This window comes from Copadichromis virginalis, linkage group LG14, assembly GCF_057382275.1.
Source record: "Copadichromis virginalis isolate Kocher_CV1m ecotype Utaka linkage group LG14, C_Virginalis_male_GT1.1, whole genome shotgun sequence".
Taxonomy (NCBI): domain Eukaryota; kingdom Metazoa; phylum Chordata; class Actinopteri; order Cichliformes; family Cichlidae; genus Copadichromis; species Copadichromis virginalis.
The window spans coordinates 32,280,473-32,299,831 of NC_140631.1; the positions used below are offsets into that span (position 1 = coordinate 32,280,473).

Genomic DNA, 19,359 nt, shown 5'->3' on the forward strand with positions numbered 1-19,359 from the left:
CATTTTATTCAGAAGTGTATTTTATTGGCACAAAAGTGTTTTTTCTTGTACCCAGTGTCCAACAGTCCTTTAAAACAACCATAAGTGCAGCTTCAACAATGCATCCAAAACTGTTCAACTGTGTAAAAGCAAATAAACAATAGATTAAAAAAACAACCAAACAATATATATTACTGTGAAAAATTACAAATACACCTCCGAGCTGTCTACCAGTAGAGGGAAGCCCTGGTCTTTCAGTCAAAGCTGTTCACTAACACAAGTCTGTAATGCTCCCCCCCCCCCCCCCCCCTTTCTTGAATCTGAGATTAAAAAGACTTGTTATTACCTATGATTTGCTTTTTATGTTGCTACTTATCTGTATTTTCCATCAGTTGTGCAAACTCACTGACTTTAAAAAGTGTTCGTTTAGTTCTCAAAACTTAGAAAGACCCATAAGGCTCTGAAGAATTTGTTTTGTGAGGAACAGAATCACTGTGTGCTCTTGACAGTGTGCCGAGGAAGACCTACGCATGACCTGATATTATGACCTCTGGTTATGTGAGCTTCAAATAGTTTGGACTTTACGCTTGCAGAGCAGCAAGTCCATCTGCAGCTATATTTGCTGTGGAAACAGTGAGAACCAGTGATAATGAGTACATCCAGAGTGCAGATTAAAACTCCTTCAGTTCTAAAAGAAACAGTAAATTTTAAAACAGACAGAAAGAAATGATTACTTTAAACCATTCTGATTATTGAGATGTTTGATTTGATGAAATAAAAATAATCTTTTTATTAATTTAAAAAATAGATGATTTAGATGATTTTTATAGGTAAGAAAATGAAACTAAATACCTAACCCAGCTTGTAACTACAGTGTTTTTTAATATAGTAGTATTTAGTTATTCTTTAAATGAAATAAATTTGTGTTCTAAGATCTTTTTGCTTTGAGCATTTCCTGTGACTTACACATGACAAGCAAAGCGTTATTAGAGCTTCAGAGCAGTCGAGCCTGTCTATCCATCATCTCCCTGGGAAAACAATCCTGCTCTTTCCTGTGCATGCAGGAATGTGAAACAGGCTGGTTTATATACTTGGAAGTACTGTCTGTGTACACTGCGGTGAGCAAAGGTATTATTCAGAGATCCTTTCCACTCAAGCAGCAGGGCATCTCCAAAATGTCACATACATCTAATCCTGCTTTTCCTACCTCATATAGTGAATTTCAGCACTGTTTTATGATGGGTTATGACCTACTTAGACACTCATATCTGAATAGTATGCAGTCAGGATTGTTCATGTGAGTTTACACAAGTTCCAACATTAATGAAGAGCAGAATCTGAACCTCAACTCTCTACTCTTGCTGGTTCATTTGTTCCATGAGACATTCAGTTAAATCCAACCAAATTCAAAGAGTCTCCCACAGACAGCAATGACCACATCATTCAGCCAGCTGGGAATGTGCAGGCACATTCACAATTTCTACTTCCTTTGACTCACTGGCACCACCCTGAACTTCGAGCCTGAGCTCTGACAACATTAATCTCTGGTGACTTGGATTTTAACCTCTTGAAACCTGATTCTTTCTGAGACACTGATTATCTCTGTTGACTTAGTATTTATTATTAATTTACTATTTATATTTCAAAATAAAGTTTGATTTGTAAAAGCAGATCCCTGAGTGAGCCCAGTGTAGGAACAGGGCTGTATAAGATCTCTGTTTAAAGCTGTCAGGAGGTAAACAGCCTTGCACAGTGTACTAAAGCCAGCACAGTGTGCAAAGGCAAAGGCCTCTATCCATCTGCAGGAACTGGCCAGAAAGAGCATTTCGCCCTTGGGGGCTGGCTGCCAGATGCCCCACTCCTCCTCTGCCTCCTCCTCCTCCACCATGTCCACTGCAGCAGTGTCCGCTGTACACTCCAGGATCCCTGGGGCTTTAGGGCTCCAATCACAGATGCATGCTTCCCCAGCTCTCGCTGCCCTTGCTTGTGCATCAACTTTCCTGCTGCCTCCTTCTCTCTCCCTGTAGATGTGGCTCACAATTGCAAAGGCTTGCACTCCAAAGGGGCCCAGCAATGGCTCCACCCCTTCACTCTTGAGGATTCAGACTGCAGCGATGTTGGAACTCTTGACCATACTCATGGATCCATTTGTTTGCCACTGGAACACAAAGACAGACACAAATCATGTGAAATTATCTTCTACAGAAAAAAAAAACAGTATCATGAAAGTTTTTTTCTTTTTTTTTTGCTGTTGAATATTTTCAACTTGTACTTGGAGTCATTGTACTTGGAAAGTGTAGCCTGGAGGTTAATATCTGGCGATATATATGGCTGCTAAAAACAACACCTTCACTAAATACTTCTGCAGCTGTTTTTCAATGATTAATATCTTTCTGTCAGCTTAACTGAGTCCTGAACACACGTGTGATGGCCTGGTTCCAGGCATCAGCAGATGTTTACATTCCAAGTGTCTGAACTGCTCTCTGCCACATCTCTAAATGCCTAATGGGGTACAGATGTGCACCAGCATATCAGGAGAGCTGAATGCTGGATAAGTGATGGTGACTGATTTGCTACTTTCCATATTTACGCTACTTTTTCACAGCCCTGTCACATCATAATGCACCTGGGTCTTACCCCATTTGTCTCCAATAAGTACGGGGCAGCCAGCATGCAGTGTGTCGTCGTTTCCTTCACCATTTCTGTGCAGGTTCCACCAGAAGATAGCAGCTTTCTGTGACATGAAAAACAAAACAAATCATTTTGAGTATCTTAAAAAAAGAAGTGTGGTTTAAACTATGGTCAGTAACTATCAGTTATTTTAAGTACTTAATAATAAGTTCTATAGTCTTAATTTTTGGCCTATATAATATTATTAAGTAAACAAGTTTAAAAAGTGGGTATTTTATTGCGTAAGTATTTTATTTTTCCTAAAAAAAAAAAAAAAAAAAGCGCACTGGATTCTGCTGTTGTGCGAGGCAATTTGCTGACATGGTCCACTTGTCCCCTTAAACAGGATGTCTGCAAGTCAATACAGTCGCAGGAGGACGATATTACATCCTAGAGGTCAGTAAATGGTTTATTGTGTCTAAAAATGCTTTAAACCGTGCTTGGCATTCACAGTAACCACAGCAAACCAAATTTAAAACCTGTGGTAGATTTGGACTACCATGTTAGACCTTGTCTCCCCACGGCCATAATTAAAACACCAAAGGGGGAAATTTCTTTTCAAAGAGCATTTTTCAAAGACTTCCAGAGAGTTGAAGAATCAATGCCAAGGTGTTGGCATTTGAACACCTTGGCATTGAATATGCTGGCATTGTTTCCTAGTATTTTACTTTTTATGGTGGTGTTTCTTTTAATTTGTCACCAATGTGTATGGCTTCTCTTTCTTACTTTTTTTTTTCTTTTTTTGGTCACTTTATCTTTTTCTGAAGTTTGGACAAGAAATGAGTTCTAAGGTGAAAGGTTAAACCCCAGGAATGGCCTGTTAAACTTTACACTGCAGCTCATTTATCAACCAGAAAAACATACCAAAAAACAAAAGATAAAAAAAACCTCCACTGACTTTGCAAAGTAAAGTAGTAGTGAAATAAAGTAGTAAATTCATCTCAAGGCTATTGTTTCTGTGATCGGACATTTAGTATTTTGACACCAAACTTATTTAAATGTGTAAAAGGGAAAAATATGAAATAAAAGTAACAGATACTAAGATATTTGCAGTGTATTTACCTCCACAACAGGAACGCTGAAGTTGGCGTAAATGAACGCTGTGGACCCACCTGCCTCCACCGGGCTGAGCTGTGGAAAAGGACATTCCTTCAGAGCTGTGTCTTGTGTTTACGTGCTCATGTTATGAAAAGCCGCTCTGTCTGCTGCAGTGTTTGAAGACTCATTCTTTTTCAATCACCACCCAGTTTTACTTTTATTGTAAGGACAAAAGCACTCAGCAGAAGGACAAATTGGTTACATGAACACAAATAAAGGTTCAAATAAATGTGTTCTCCCACCAAATATTTCCTGAAGCCACCGCATCAGGACAGATAAGAAGGTGACTGTGAGAGTTTGTTTCAAGTTTGTTGCGTGGCAGAATATCCCTAAAGTGTAAATGTAGTTACTGTTGTCAGTTTCTCAGGCTTGCTGTCCAAGTTGGCCAGGTTCTCCAAATGTGTTTATTTTTAATTTAGACTTTTGGACAGCTGAAAAAGAACTGCCAAAGAACTTTTAGCTACAGGGTCAAATAGGGTCAATAGATGGTTCGACTTTACTCACATATATCATAAATGTAGCCACCCGATTCCCAGTTTTCAACTTGAACACGGGGCTTGAAGGTGACTGTTTTTACAGAAATGCAAACAGACATTATAAAGGCAATTAAAATATCCACGATCACCATGTAAATAAGCGCTAATCAACTAACGCAACAAACTTACAGTAGCATGGTCAAAATGAGGTTCATAATGGCCACCAATCCCATAATTCACCACCTGGAGGTACTCGCCGTATGGATGCTTCACATTCAGACCTGTGAGCAGTGAGATCCTCTGGTCCAACTTCCCAACAATAGACTGTGCTGAGCCCTTCAGCCATGCACTAGCAATAAAAGATATTGATTAATAAAATGATACGGTGACTGAAAAGAAATACCAGCTGCATGTAGTAGTAAACCTGCAGCAGATGTTTTTATTGTTATGGCAGTAGTAGAGTAACAAGAGGTGATGTTTGTACCTCTTACTGATCCGATAGTCTGCTGTTGCTTGTTTCTCTCCAGCTGCCACTACAGACCTTCTCAGCTTGTTAGCAAAGACAGAAAAAAGCATCTTAATTTTGCGAATGTTACAGCAGCCAAACTTTAATGCATCTAAGGATGGGTTTCCATTAATCCTTCTTTCTTTTTAGGGCTTTGGAGGAAAGTGAAGCAGAACCTGAGAAAAAAGCACCGCAAATATATTTGTGTAAACCACAGAGCTTCTCCGGTTTTCATGATTGTTTTCCAATTTTCCAACAGGTATACACAAACATTTCCATGCTGAGAATCAGTAGTGAAATATTCAACTCAATATATACAGTTCAAACAATTAATCACCAAGAAAACCTATTTAAACTGTTTGTTAACAGACCTGTATTCTGGGATCTAGCAACAGCAAGCTGGAAACCATGCTCCATTCCACTCTCTGCTCCAAACTAAGACCAGGGGCCTGTTTTCAATCAGCCCACAAGCTGACATAATGATGAAATAAGTACAGGGGTTTCCATCTGAGCAAGAGATGGAAAACCCACTGAACAATGCCAAAACCTCACAGAAACTATAGGGGCAGCAAATGTGTTATCCCACCAAATATTTCCTGCATCAGAAGACTGAAGAGCTCTCAGGACGATCCACTGCAGTAAAGTTTCACTTTACTCATTGGATATTAAGACTCAGCTATCGTGGACTGAACATTTATCGGCCCCAGCTCTGTTGGTTTATTTGGACAGTTTGAGGAATTCAGCCAAGTTTTTGTAGTAATGTATTCCTCTTTTCCTTAAGCTTTGCTAAACGTTTGGAAGCACGCCAACTCTTCCGCTATATGATCCCTCCAGAATCTTCCCAGTAGGAAGTCTGGCTTAGACGCCAGCAGTCAGAGGCATTTTGTAACACACCTACACACGGTCTAGATTCAAGTCTCGTCTTTGCAAAATTAAAGAATGATCAGCAAAAAGCACTAAAATTAATAGTACTCATTATGACCTACATTTCTATTCACAGCATTTTATATACATCTATATTAAAATATTAGATTCCCTCTACTCATGCATTAATTAAGTGTACCAAATTTTAAAAACTAAATGTATTAACTGTTTATAACAATTCAGCATTTGATGTTTTTCACCATCAAGAAACATGACTTAAAAGTTTACTCTGAATCTTTATCTGTTATAAATAAAAGCTCCAAAGGCCGAAAGATGTGTTTCGTTAAAGAAAAAACTTGTCAAATGATAATGTTTGTTAGTGACACACACATATACACATATACAGTGGGGCAAAAAAGTATTTAGTCAGCCACCGATTGTGCAAGTTCCCCCACTTAAAATGATGACAGAGGTCAGTAATTTGCACCAGAGGTACACTTCAACTGTGAGAGACAGAATGTGAAAAAAAAATCCATGAATTCACATGGTAGGATTTGTAAAGAATTTATTCGTAAATTAGGGTGGAAAATAAGTATTTGGTCACCTCAAACAAGGAAAATCTCTGGCTCTCACAGACCTGTAACGTCTTCTGTAAGAAGCTTTTCTGTCCCCCACTCGTTACCTGTATGAATGGCACCTGTTTGAACTCATCATCTGTATAAAAGACACCTGTCCACAGCCTCAAACAGTCAGACTCCAAACGCCGCCATGGCCAAGACCAAAGAGCTTTCGAAGGACACCAGGAAAAGTATTGTAGACCTGCACCAGACTGGGAAGAGTGAATCTACAATAGGCAAGCAGCTTGGTGTGAAAAAATCAACTGTGGGAGCAATCATCAGAAAATGGAAGACATACAAGACCACTGATAATCTCCCTCGATCTGGGGCTCCACGCAAGATCTCATCCCGTGGGGTCAAAATGATCATGAGAACGGTGAGCAAAGATCCCAGAACCACACGGGGGGACCTGGTGAATGACCTGCAGAGAGCTGGGACCAAAGTAACAAAGGTCACCATCAGTAACACACTACAACGGCAGGGAATCAAATCCCGCAGTGCCAGACGTGTTCCGCTGCTGAAGCCAGTGCATGTCCAGGCCCGTCTGAAGTTTGCCAGAGAGCACATGGATGATACAGCAGAGGATTGGGAGAATGTCATGTGGTCAGATGAAACCAAAGTAGAACTTTTTGGTATAAACTCAACTCGTCATGTTTGGAGGAAGAAGAATACTGAGTTGCATCCCAAGAACACCATACCTACTGTGAAGCATGGGGGTGGAAACATCATGCTATGGGGCTGTTTTTCTGCCAAGGGGACAGGACGACTGATCCGTGTTAAGGACAGAATGAATGGGGCCATGTATCGTGAGATTTTGAGCCAAAACCTCCTTCCATCAGTGAGAACTTTGAAGATGAAACGAGGCTGGGTCTTCCAACATGACAATGATCCAAAACACACCGCCCGGGCAACAAAGGAGTGGCTCCGTAAGAAGCATTTGAAAGTCCTGGAGTGGCCTAGCCAGTCTCCAGACCTCAACCCCATAGAAAATCTGTGGCGGGAGTTGAAAGTCCGTGTTGCTCGGCGACAGCCCCAAAACATCACTGCTCTCGAGAAGATCTGCATGGAGGAATGGGCCAAAATACCAGCTACTGTGTGTGCAAACCTGGTAAAGACCTATAGTAAACGTTTGACCTCTGTTATTGCCAACAAAGGTTATGTTACAAAGTATTGAGTTGTATTTTTGTTATTGACCAAATACTTATTTTCCACCCTGATTTACGAATAAATTCTTTACAAATCCTACCATGTGGATTCATGGATTTTTTTCTTCACATTCTGTCTCTCACAGTTGAAGTGTACCTCTGGTGCAAATTACTGACCTCTGTCATCATTTTAGGTGGGGGAACTTGCACAATCGGTGGCTGACTAAATACTTTTTTGCCCCACTGTATTGATTTAGTCTATTAGAACATCTATTATATGCTTCAGTTTGGCAGTCCCACACCTTAATGTGACTTTGCAAAGGAAAAAAGTGTTCATTTAGTGCTTTTGTTGATTTGACTTCTTGTTGCTAAGTTAACATTTTGCAGATTCATGTTTTGTGAGTCCCATGTGGGAAACCCCCTCCCTTTGTTGACAAGATTCTCCAAAAGTTTGGATTACAAAACCATTCAACAATCTGACGGAATCAACTAAAACACAAGACGTTAAGACACTGTTTGTTTGTTTTTTAATTCCCAAAAATCTAACGTATTGAAGGCACATGGGTTGTTTGACCACATGCGATGAGCACTCACTCCTGGCTGGGCGAGGCTCTTGATGTCTTCAGCCTCTGTGTCAGTAACAAAGTCATGGTAGAGGACCACATACGGCTGCAGGCTCACCACCTCCCGTTTTGCAGGCATCAGTATCAGTGCAGGATTGTTGTTGGTGAAGTAGTCACAGAAGAGTTGGGGATTTGCAAAATGCCTGCGCTGTAAGAAGCAACGACCATATGAAGTCTATTAACAAGATCAAAACATGGATATCCATCTACAGTTACTCATATAATGGATCTTGTCACCACATAAAAGCTTAAAAACAAAGACAACATTTAGAGTTTTTGCGGTGCTTTTTAAAGCCAAGAAAACATTTTACAGACCTAAAAATGTAGAAATTAAATGAAGTTGTTAGAGTATGCTAGGAGCGAAGCTTTATGACTTCAGATCGGCACTTTGGTCAAGACTTACATTTGTAAACTAATTTGATGGATTCATGTGTTTTTGGACAGAAATTAAGGATCCTCAGAGGATAAAATCAAATCAAATCACTCAGATTTTCCTCTGTTAGTACTGGTGGTGTTTTGGTTTTTTTTGTCAGCAGTATCTTAGTGTCAATTTCCATGTTTGTTGTTTTTATTTGATGTGAAGTTTGTGCTTGTGCTTTTATCTTGAAAGAGGCTATGTAAATAAATACGTATTTACTTTTGATGAAATAATTTCATGAGTGTGGCAGGCATGTTTCAGGTGAAAAAAGGTGAAAAAATAATTATTTTTATTGGCATACCGATGTGAAGATTTTAAAAAAGGCTCTCCAAAATTGCCTCAACTTTTATCTCACATGACATCTACATACACTGATGTAAATATTTAAATTGTAGTCCATGTAAAAATGAAAAAACAAAACATCCTCTTAAATAAAGTGCATCCTGAAACACTGAACATCCAGTGACATAAAACCCTGTAACTCAAGGCTACATTACTGTATATACATTTAAAAAGTTTGATGTGTTCCTGTCCTGATCTGCTCCTCATTATTGCAATACCTGAGAGCCTCGAGTCCGGCAGAGTCTCTCATAAGTGTCCCTGGTCCTTAAAAAACTGGAGGAGGGTCTCGTCAACCCAGTGCCTCTGGGTGGACCAGCAGCAACCAGGAGCTTCTCGTATTTCTTAACATTCTGCAAAACTCTTCCATTCATTGGATCTGAGAAAGAAAATGTGTAAACAGTCTGAGAGAGGGATGACACAGTTCACTGAGAAAAGGGGTTTTAAGAGCCTTACTGTGATGCAGTAACTCCTGAGATAGACTCAGAGCGTAGGAGACGTTTCCTGTCTGAGACAAGAAAAGGAATTCAGAGAAATCTAAATCATCAATCATGCAAATTTCCTCAGTCTGTCTGTTTACTTACTTTAAAGTGAGAAAAGGCAAGGTGATCCAAAGCATCCTCCAAAGTGCCTTCATTTTCAGGGCTCCACTCCTCTCCTGCTCCCCTGAAAAGGCGCGCAGACTCCTCCAACCACTGCACTGAGTGATAATAGTCTTCTTGTTCATAGGCCACCTGGGTACAATAACACCAAAAAAAACAAGTACTTCACAATTTAAACAGAGTCTGTCTAGAACTGAAGAGCTGAATACTGCATCCATGTCAGCCAGAATTTGTGAGGTTTTGTGGTTGCAGGGATGATTTCAGTAAGGATCACACTAACAACTGTAAGACCAGCCAGAGTCAGAGTCAGCAGCCAGAGTCAGATAGTTTCTCATGATAGTCAGCTGATATATGTTTGTGGCTGGCTGAGCCATTTTAGCCATTTCAGCTTGACTTGAATTCTTTTCTTTTGGATTTACTGGGTTAGGATCTTGTTTCATTTTTTTGCATATCACCGCCATCCTTTTTCTTAGGGTTTACTCTTCTGTGTGTCCTGTGGTGCCTTGTACCTCCTCAATTCTTCTATATGTGCTTCTTGTTAATTGCTTTCCTTTGTTCTTGTTCCACACCTTTATGGCTATTTTTGCTTTTGTTGTCTCTCCCTCACCTTCACCCTATTGTCGGCCCATCTGTTCACCCACCTGTGTTTATTCCTTGTGCTCTTCCACTTTCAGTTTTTGTTTAGTCCCCCCTTTTATCCTGTGTGTATCATGTAGCAGCTTATGTTCTACAGCTGCCATCAAGGCCCAGTTTCAGAAACCTTTCGCAGCACACTGACACCTGGAATCAAATCTCTGATAAACACACACAACCAAAATAAATGAATTCCTTCTTTGTTCTTTCAAAAACTGACTTTGTCTTTTGAATTTCTCTTTTCCTTGGGTCTCATGATTTTAGAGAAGCTCTGCAAAATCTGATAAAGTACTACAAAGTGGTGTCAGCTGAAAGATATAATTGGGAAAAAAATCTAGGTTGCAGAGTCAATAAAGTAAACCTAACAGACCTCTGCAGCCTGATTCTCATCAGTGCCTGAAGCAAGTAGATAAAAAAATAATCTGGACATTTCTGTAACCGAATATGGGCGGTAGATTTGCATTACATGTAGGCATGTCTTCCACAGAGTGTGTCCCTGCATCACATTTTCATGTATGATGTGGAAATATAAAACTGGACTACAGCATTTTTAGATTTTGAAAGTCACAAACACTAAAGGTCTCCTTTACTTAGGTTCAAAGCAGTTTAGCAGTTGACCTGACTTGATGAAGTAGGTGCTGACTAAAGGGCTGACAGCACCCACACTGAAAGTGGGTTGTAAGAGACTCCTCCCGTCACAGATTACATCCACAACCACAGCTCCATGTGTGCTATTTAACCCCCACAAACACACACAGAAGCCCACCAACTCATCACACATGCTGAGTTAATCCACCACAGGTTTACACCCACATTTCACTCTTTAATTTAAGATCAGCTATTCTTAACAGAAATAGCCTAAAGAGCAATAAATGTGTAAAAATACTCAGCTGATGAGGTAATGAGCCTGAGGGAAGCGTCAGCTGGCAATTACCTTAAAGGGCCCTAAACCTCTCCCCACTAAAACTGAGACACTCAAATTTGTGTTAAATGTGTCTGGTTTTGAAGATCAGTTTAAAAACTACATGATAGCACATGCATGCAGGAGCTCTGTTATAGAGAAAACCCTAAAACTAAGCATCTCTGCTGACTGACCGCCTCACATAATTTCAGCCCTGGTACAAGTGAAGACAAGCTTCTGCAGCATGACTTAATGTCTTTTCCATACAAGAGTATGTCTCTCCCACACAGTGCCCTACCCTTACACATAACCACTGCATGAAAACAGTGGAATTTATTGTGGGGAAAATCTCCTTTTTTTTCCCCTTCTATAGAATATTATATTCATCTGCGCATGAAAAGAATTCCCAGGCACACAATGGAAAGAATCCCAGTTTTCTAGTCTAGGTTCCCACAACAGAACTATTAACAAGTCTGGGATAAAACTGCAGCCCTCTGGAATGGGATGTTAACCAGAGTGAAAACTTTTCAGGACACCAACTTCCAAATACGTTAATTTCCTTCAGTGACTCCTCTGTTACTCTGACAGCTGTTCCAGAAAGAAGACAGATGTGTACTTGCACCACACTTCCTTTGTTGTGCTTTTAAGAAATACAGAGTTGGCACAAATACTGTATACTCTACACTGCTTTCATTTTATGCTTCGTCACATTTTATTTGAAAACATTTATAACACAGCTATATTTTCCTGTTTAAAAGAAAACAATAATCTTGCATTGTTAAAGATTAAAGCGGGTGGTGCAGCCAACACATACAGCTGAAGCTAACAGCTGCCTGTTTAGATGTCATCTCTACTAAATCAAGTCACTGAACCTTCTCTCTCGACTTTTTTTCTGGTATTGATTTTGGAGGATTTTACTGCAGTAATCGGACAACTAATATGGCCTGCTCTGTGGTTAACTGCACTAGCAGCCTGCCAAGAGGTTTGTGCACCACTTTTATGGTTTTCTCAGTGTTTGCACTAACTGAAAGTTAAGTGCAATGCCCCTTTACAGTCCACAGATAATTTAACTTCAAATTCATTTGTTCACTTCTGGCTCAAAAAACCCCAATATGGAGATGGTCAAAATGCCAGACTCAAAGCTTTAAACATCAACCCGCCAACCTTTGAATGATGTCATTGTGGCTTTATCCATCTTTTATGTAGGCTTAGGTCGTTATTAGATTCACTGATGAATGGTTTGCCTTTCAGGCAATTTGGTAAAAATTACTTTTTGATCTAAAGTGTAAAACTTAGACAAATAAGACAAAATTGTGAACACGTATTTGTGTAGCAGTAAAAGATTTTCTTTCCCAACACATTAAGCATAGGAGGAGAACATACATGGCATCGCCCATCACATGACCAAACCCTGGGCTGGGAGCCAGACGTAAAAAAAGCTACATAGTAAAACAGCACCATTATTTTTGTTACTTAAATTTTCCAAATATTTCTGTTCTTTTACATGCAGGATTGTGTTTTTTCCAAAGTACATAATTTTTTCAGTACCTTCCCAACCAGAAAGCAGTCATCACCAGAGAGCTGGACAGATACTGCAGGCATGTAGACATCCACAGACTCGCCATTAGTGACTCTCTGGAAACGGCCCCTTACAAGGCTGGAAACTTGCAGAGCATATACATCCTGCAGCCTCATTAGCCCCTTAGCAGCCCCTTGGAGGTCTTCCAGATTGGGGAGATCAGCCTCTTCCTCCTCGTAACTGGACCTGAGAGCTGGACAGCAGAGGGGCAAAAAGGTGAATGGTGAGGGGTTGGGTGGTGACAGTAGAGGGGGGTGGATGCTTAGATATCACCACCAGATGTGTCTTTGAAGAAGGCAGTGGGGCAACCTTGTAGGTTCTCGAGGGCTTCATTGCTGTAGACGACATTCAGCCACTCTGAATGAAGACGTTTGATCAAAGTAAAAGCCACCAGAGGGTTGGCCATTGTGACCGCTGGGCCTTTGTAAAGTTCTGTGTGCAGGTTGGATACTTTGGCATAAAAACTGTGTGAAGATACAGAATTATTAAACAGGGTCTTCAGACTGGAAACAATAAAAACTCAATAATTAAAATGGCATTTTATGCACAAAACATTATTTTCACCAGAAGAAAAATTAGAAGCAATTCTACAAAAAAACAAACAAACAAAACTACAGTTATTTGTATAAATTAGCGGGAGGTGACTTCGTTTTGTAACAGTGATCCTGCATACAACATTGTGAAATAAAGCCACGAAAACCTAGTCTATTTTTTCTGCTTTTTAATGACATACATATAAGGTTTATGTAGTTCATTATATGATCATTTCACTATCAAGCCTCACATCTGCAACGCTTGTTCTATTACTATTTACTATGTGTGTGTGTGCAGTGTCTCCCGGGTTAATTACCACCTCTGGAAAACTCGAACAAACCGAGATAACAATACCTATGGGGGTTTCTTTTAATTCTGTGGGATATTTTCCAAGATACACATCGTTTAAATCCTTTACAATCAAATCTGTTTCCAGTGTTTCACCATTACTCACCGTTTGATGTCTTCAAGTCTGTCCAACTCGTGGTCAATGTAAGTTCTCAGGTAATCGATCAGCTTCCGTTCAACTCTGACCGCCTGCTTTACGTTCAGCAGCGATGTATACATTTCCCCTCTAACGACACTCAGGAGGCCCGAGAGAAAGCAAACAAGAACACAAAACTTCATCTCCGAAAGTGAGCTGTCCGCTCTCTTCCTCGGCAGATTCACCAGTTCTAATTGCGTCTCTCAGTTTTGCTGAACAGCACCGCTGAGCTTCAGCATTTGGAGCAGGCTCTCAGCTGATCTGAGATCAGCCTTCGCCCTCTGTTCATCATATCATACGTACAGCCTGGATTCATTCAGAACAATTAGTTTGCGCTCATGTACTCACCAACATCATCTGATTTATGGGGTTTCGCGGATGCTGATGAAATGAGTTCAGTTTTTGCAAATAATGCGATGTAATATATTTGCAATATTTTGTTTAGTTTTACTTTGAAGTCAATTTTCTAAAATGTGAAAATCAACGAGAAATCATCTGCTCTTCAAAAACTGAGTTTGGAATCACAGCGACATCTGCAGGACAAAGCTCTGCGCAACAACCAAGCTGCAGCAGCGAAGTGCCACAGCAAGGATCCCTAAAAGACGGACTGCGCCTCCCTGGTGGTGATTTTTGATCAGTACAGTGGAGGAGGAGGAGGGGGCCAGGAAACTAGCAGTGAGAATGGAATAGATAAGGAAGTGTCAAAAGCGGAAGATGGCATGGAATATAATCTGTGCAATCTAGGCTAAAAAATAACTGATGAGAAGGAACTCAGTGATGAGGAGAATGGCTATGTTGAGGCTGTTGTCACTCAAAGAAGGGGAAATCCCCACCTGAGAATCAAGTTTGGCTTTCAGCTAAAAATGTCATCAGGATGATCACAGAACCAAAAAACCATGACGTATCCTGGACTGATGACATCAATTACTGCTTTGACCTATTCTTGACTGAGTCCAATAGTGTTTATTGCAATGAAAGTGGAGGGGAAACAGACTTATAAAGATAACTGAAAGCAAGTAAATCAGAAAGACATCAAAGCATACATGCCTCTTTTTATTCTGAGCAGTGTGTACCTTTCCAGAAATGAATCTACCAGCAGTGTACAGTATGGGATGCAAAGTCATTTTTGCAAAGTCCAAGATAAAGACAATGTTGGATAACACCTCCCACCCACTCCATGACATGTTGGTCAGTCACAGGAGCTCGTTCAGTGAGAGACTGAGATTACCGAAAAGCACCACTGAACGACACAGGAAATCATTCCTGCCTGTGGCCATCTCCCTGTACAACGCATCCACTTAACACACTGTTTGCTGCTACAGCTACACATGTTTCTTTTCCAAATATTTATTTATAAGTGACTTATGTATGTATGTATGTATATATATGTATATATTGTACTATTCTTAGTTAGCGTATTGTCTGTCTTGTCTTAATGTTGGTTTAAAATGGAGCACTGTAACAAAAAATAATTTCCCCCAGGGATCAATAAAGTATTCTGATTCTGATTCTGATTCTGATTTCAGAAATTTTATTAACACAACAAATAGTGATAAAATATTTATTGTTATAATTTCTCTAAAAAAGAAAAAAAAAACAGGTCACCTGCCTAAAAAGATCATCAAAGAGGGAAAACACAATGGGTTTCAAAATTTCCATGCAAATCTCACAGTAGATTTTAGAACTGATCCTGTGTTTAAAAGTATGCATATTTATTTATTTTATCTCTGTTGTCCTCTATAATAAAATTATTCCCCATTTGTTTCTTTATTTTTTGTTTTTTGTTTTGGTGGGGGGGGGGGGGGGGTTCTTCTAAAGTGAGATTATGTGCCGAAAATATGTATCAAACATGCTAAATTATTAATATTTTTTTAAGTTTGACATTGCTGTAAACGATCTATTTAAATATTCAGCCTGCAGTTAAAAATGAGTTAAACCGAACCAGAACAAACTCAAATGTATTTAATTCATTGTAAAGACTATTTTAGTCTTGTGTAAAGATTTTCTTTTATTATTAATATGAAGATATTTTCAGATTGCCATTGAATTGCGATGCCATGTGCAGCAAAAGTAACAAGCAGGAGACAATGACTTATTGTAAAGTAAGGAAGGCTGTAACTGTGATATTAATGATGAAGAGATTCATCTGAAAAAAGGTGTTTTTTTCTCAGATTAAAAATTTGTGGAATTACGTTTTTAAGACTAATCTACAACAAATTTGTTGGGTAACCGAGAAGAAAATTTTTTATCTACTGCTGTAGACTTTCAACAGCTCTATTCTGTGTTCAGTTTTATTAACATCACGTGATAATCATCCTCAAAGAAATGCAGTAAACATCAAAGTCTGATAAGAAACAATATCATTATATGCATTCAAATGTTCTGCATCCAAATACTGTCGCAAGGATTTCTTTATAATACTGACAACATAAGATTTTAAACATGTGATTACTAAATGTCAAACTTATCAATAATGCTTAAATTAAAAGGTCAAAGCATTATGGTTCGCAAATTTCAGATTAAAACGGCAGAAAATGTTCACAAAGTACAGCTTTTTAAAACAGAGTGCAGTTTAAGATGATTTAATGATAATACTAACCAAAGTGTTTAAGAATAAAACTGAGATGATAAAGGCATTTTATCACAATTTTGTAGAATTTCCTTTCAGTATAAAGTGACATCTTTTAATAGTGCAGTTATTTTTTAACAAAAAAGTATTTTCTGAGATTCACTCTAAACTATTGTAGGTTAGAGATGTAATGGAGCTGTCAAACATTTATTAGTGCAAATATCTGACACAAACACATGACCAACATGAGGAGTTTCTTATTAAGATTTTAGACACCATTTATTAGCCTTTTTAAGGAAAAGAAGTCAAATCAATATTTAAATTACCACTGAAATTTTTTTTTTTAAATTTACTGTAAATATTTACTGATAATTACAGAGCCCCTTTCATGAGTCAGATTCCCTGTTCTGTGCAAAAATATGTGAAGGTAATATGAAGCTTTAGAAACATATTAATCAGACAAATAAAGTGGATATCTTAATTTAGCATTTATATATACATGTATATATGTTGAGCTTTAGAGGAGGAACAGTAATACAAAGAGTTTGTTTTCGCTTCAGTGTAACTTTTTCCACTTACTGTCACTTCATGATATTAGTTTGTTCCACGTGCAGTATAAGAAGGAATCTGTTCATGGCCAGTGTGAATGAAAAAAATAATCACAGCATAAAAAATTACTCAGTGTTCATTTGGGCAACTGACAGACAGAGATGCAGATACTCTGAACAGGTTTTCTGCAGGAGTCTAAACTGTTTTTTTTTCAAGAAGCAGACAAGCTGTCCTGCTGTTTGCTTCTGAAATGGGGCTTGACTGTGTCTAAGCAGCAGAGGAATGTTTTCCCAATGTAGCCCCTCAGACTGTGATCTCTGAAGCCGTAGATGAGTGGGCTAAGAAAGCGTGGGATTAGGATAAAACAGAAATAATTGAAAAAGGCAATGTCTTCCACTGGCCAGTTAGTGTATAACAATGTGAGACTTTCAGTGATGGGGAGCGTGAAAGCCAACATGCACAGAAGCAGCTGAAAGCCGTGCAGCAGCACAGTGTGCTTGGCTTTATTCACAGATACTCTGTCCTGTCTCAGCTTCCTGGTTTCCAGCAGGATTCTCACATATGTGAAGAAGATGACAACAGCCACAACTGCAAAGAACATCACACTCACAGCAGTTCTGAATAATGCTTGGATTGGAGATGAGTTGATAAGTAAATATATGCAAAGTCGAGGTGTAGAGAGGACATCTACAGCAGGACGCTGCTTTCCGATGGAGTACTCGATTATGAGGAAAATGCAGCTTGTAAGCCACAGACAAAGATTAATGATCCAGATACGGCCTGAGCGCCAGGCGGCCGGGCGCTGCAGGGGATAGAAGATGGCAACATAACGCTCCAGGGACATTGCAGCCAGGATTAAAGGTGTGTTCTGATAAGTAACAGTGGATATGAACAGCAGAGGAAAACAGTAGAAAACGGGAAATTTTACCTGACCCATTACAAGTAGGAAAAGCAGCACAGAGGACAGAAGCTGCAGGGTGTCATTGATCAACATGTGGGCAAACAGGATGTAACGTGGAGTGTTTAGGAACTGCCTGTGAGATGCAAACACATGCAGCATGACAACAATGCAGTAGAAGAAGGTGCAGAAGAAGGGGATAACTGCACATACTTTGATGATAACAGACAGGCTTTTTTGGGAAGTTGCATTAAAAGGAAGTTCAGTCAGATTCTGCATTCTGCAGCTTTAAGTTGCAGCACACCTGTTAAAAAAAAGCACAACTTAAACTTCAATATACAGAAGATAAAATAAAACATAATGCATACTATCATTTACATTTACAACAGAAATTAGCTGCCTCATGTTAATAAAGTAATCATTAAAGTCAAATCACCCTGTAATACAAACCATTTACCCATTAAAATGAGACAGTGCCTCGCTCACCTAATAACAATGACTTTGTCTGACAGAAGAGCTCAGATTTCTCTTCTTCTCAGCACACAACATGTTTTCAACAATCAAAGTGTCAAAGATGGTCTTCTCTTGTCTGATCTGTTTGGCATCGGTTATCTTATGTTTGACTCAGGGCTGATTCCCCAGAGATAAATTAATTTCATGCTATCGTCATTAAGCATCATGGTTCTCATTAACTACAGATTACTGTAGGGGAAAAAGATAAAGCACCTTTTATTTCAGGATCCATGAAAGGAAGTTAAACAAACAAGTGATTCTATATCGCAAGGCATCCAAAGCAGCAGTTGCAACAGTCAAATTAGGAAAAATGTTCTCAATTTGTATTTCTACAAATTGTTTTTTCCTTTTCAGAGCACCAAGCTCCATCTCCACCCCCAGTTTCATGCGTCCTCTTCTCCTCACCTGCAGTGCATCGTAAGTAATTAGCTCACCTGTATTTAGGACCAGCTCACACCTCTAGTCTTCGCCAGTTTGTCAGCTATTCTTTAGCAGTAAATCAGCCTCAATGCTTCGTTTAAACTTTGTAACATCCTGTGTTAACCTATTGTTCTCTTTGTCTTCAGTCTTTGGCATTTCTGGATCCCACACTAACCCACACTAACCAGTTCTTTCCTTGGATTTCCTGGAGCAGATCTGCTACCCGTGACTACTCACCTGCTGCTGCCAACCCATTGCTCATTGGAAATCTGAAAAGGATCAAAGAACTCACCTGCCTGCCGTCCTGCCCGCCGTCACTCATCTCCATTGACACTCACCCAGCAAAAGCCCCTCCTGGATCCTTCGTACTTTATTCTTCACGCAAACTCTGACTCAACACTTCTCCCAGCAATATCCTCGATCTTTCTCAGTGCCTGCTTATAACCCTCCTCTCCTTCTGTTACAGTTGCTGCTGCACCTGCATGATTACCTTTCAATGCCCTGCTCTTATCCCAGACCTCTTTGTGTTGAATAAAGATTTCAGTGTTTGGAAATCTTGGTCTGTTGTGTCTGCTTTTGGAGTCCAACTCTCTCTCTTGGCCCTCACATTACACTGACTTTGTTGAATGGACACCTTGCAAATGATCATGGTTAATTGGGCCAGCTGTTTCTTGTATAAACTGCTTGTGAACGTCTGGGCGATGGCATTTGACCACATTTATGTACAACTAAATTTTAAGAATGACTGTGGAAGTCAGTGTAGAGACAGTTTGTGATGTGGGGATGTTGGTGAGGCCTCTTTCATAGTGAGCCTGTCAGTGTAGGGTTATTGAAAGGTTAATTTAAGGCAGACTTCTGTATCATTTTTTATAATTATTTTCTACACAGTTGCATCAAAGTATTTTTAATTTGTCTGTTCATAGTTTTTCCTTTTAGTTTAATC

General features: G+C 39.5%; 2 protein-coding genes across 2 annotated transcripts; both read right to left on the minus strand.

Annotated features, from left to right (window-relative positions):
• Window positions 1-289: 289 nt before the first annotated feature.
• p4ha3 (prolyl 4-hydroxylase, alpha polypeptide III) lies at window positions 290-13,679 on the minus strand. The gene is made up of 13 exons (XM_085430509.1): window positions 13,438-13,679; window positions 12,759-12,913; window positions 12,419-12,642; window positions 9,319-9,468; window positions 9,191-9,242; window positions 8,956-9,113; window positions 7,949-8,125; window positions 4,708-4,772; window positions 4,413-4,572; window positions 4,252-4,314; window positions 3,712-3,780; window positions 2,617-2,713; window positions 290-2,137 (listed from the first exon to the last, which is right to left on the minus strand). Exons 1-13 carry the CDS (start codon window positions 13,608-13,610, stop codon window positions 2,067-2,069), a joined length of 1,614 nt encoding a protein of 537 aa, XP_085286635.1. The 5' UTR covers window positions 13,611-13,679; the 3' UTR covers window positions 290-2,066.
• A 3,077-nt stretch (window positions 13,680-16,756) lies between these two features.
• LOC146694354 (odorant receptor 131-2-like) lies at window positions 16,757-18,210 on the minus strand. The gene has a single exon (XM_085478866.1). The coding sequence runs from the start codon at window positions 17,760-17,762 to the stop codon at window positions 16,797-16,799; it is 966 nt and encodes a 321-aa protein (XP_085334992.1). The 5' UTR covers window positions 17,763-18,210; the 3' UTR covers window positions 16,757-16,796.
• Between the last annotated feature and the right edge of the window lie 1,149 nt (window positions 18,211-19,359).

Bases quoted from the DNA above. Each gene is read 5' to 3' on its own strand.
- p4ha3 (XM_085430509.1), bottom strand. From the start codon at position 13,610: ATGAAGTTTTGTGTTCTTGTTTGCTTTCTCTCGGGCCTCCTGAGTGTC. The intron at 4,315-4,412 runs GTAAGTTTGTTG...CTGTAAAAACAG, and splicing joins CTCATTTTGACCATGCTACT to TCACCTTCAAGCCCCGTGTT. The intron at 2,714-3,711 runs GTAAATACACTG...TTCATGTCACAG, and splicing joins TCAGCGTTCCTGTTGTGGAG to AAAGCTGCTATCTTCTGGTG.
- LOC146694354 (XM_085478866.1), bottom strand. From the start codon at position 17,762: ATGCAGAATCTGACTGAACTTCCTTTTAATGCAACTTCCCAAAAAAGC.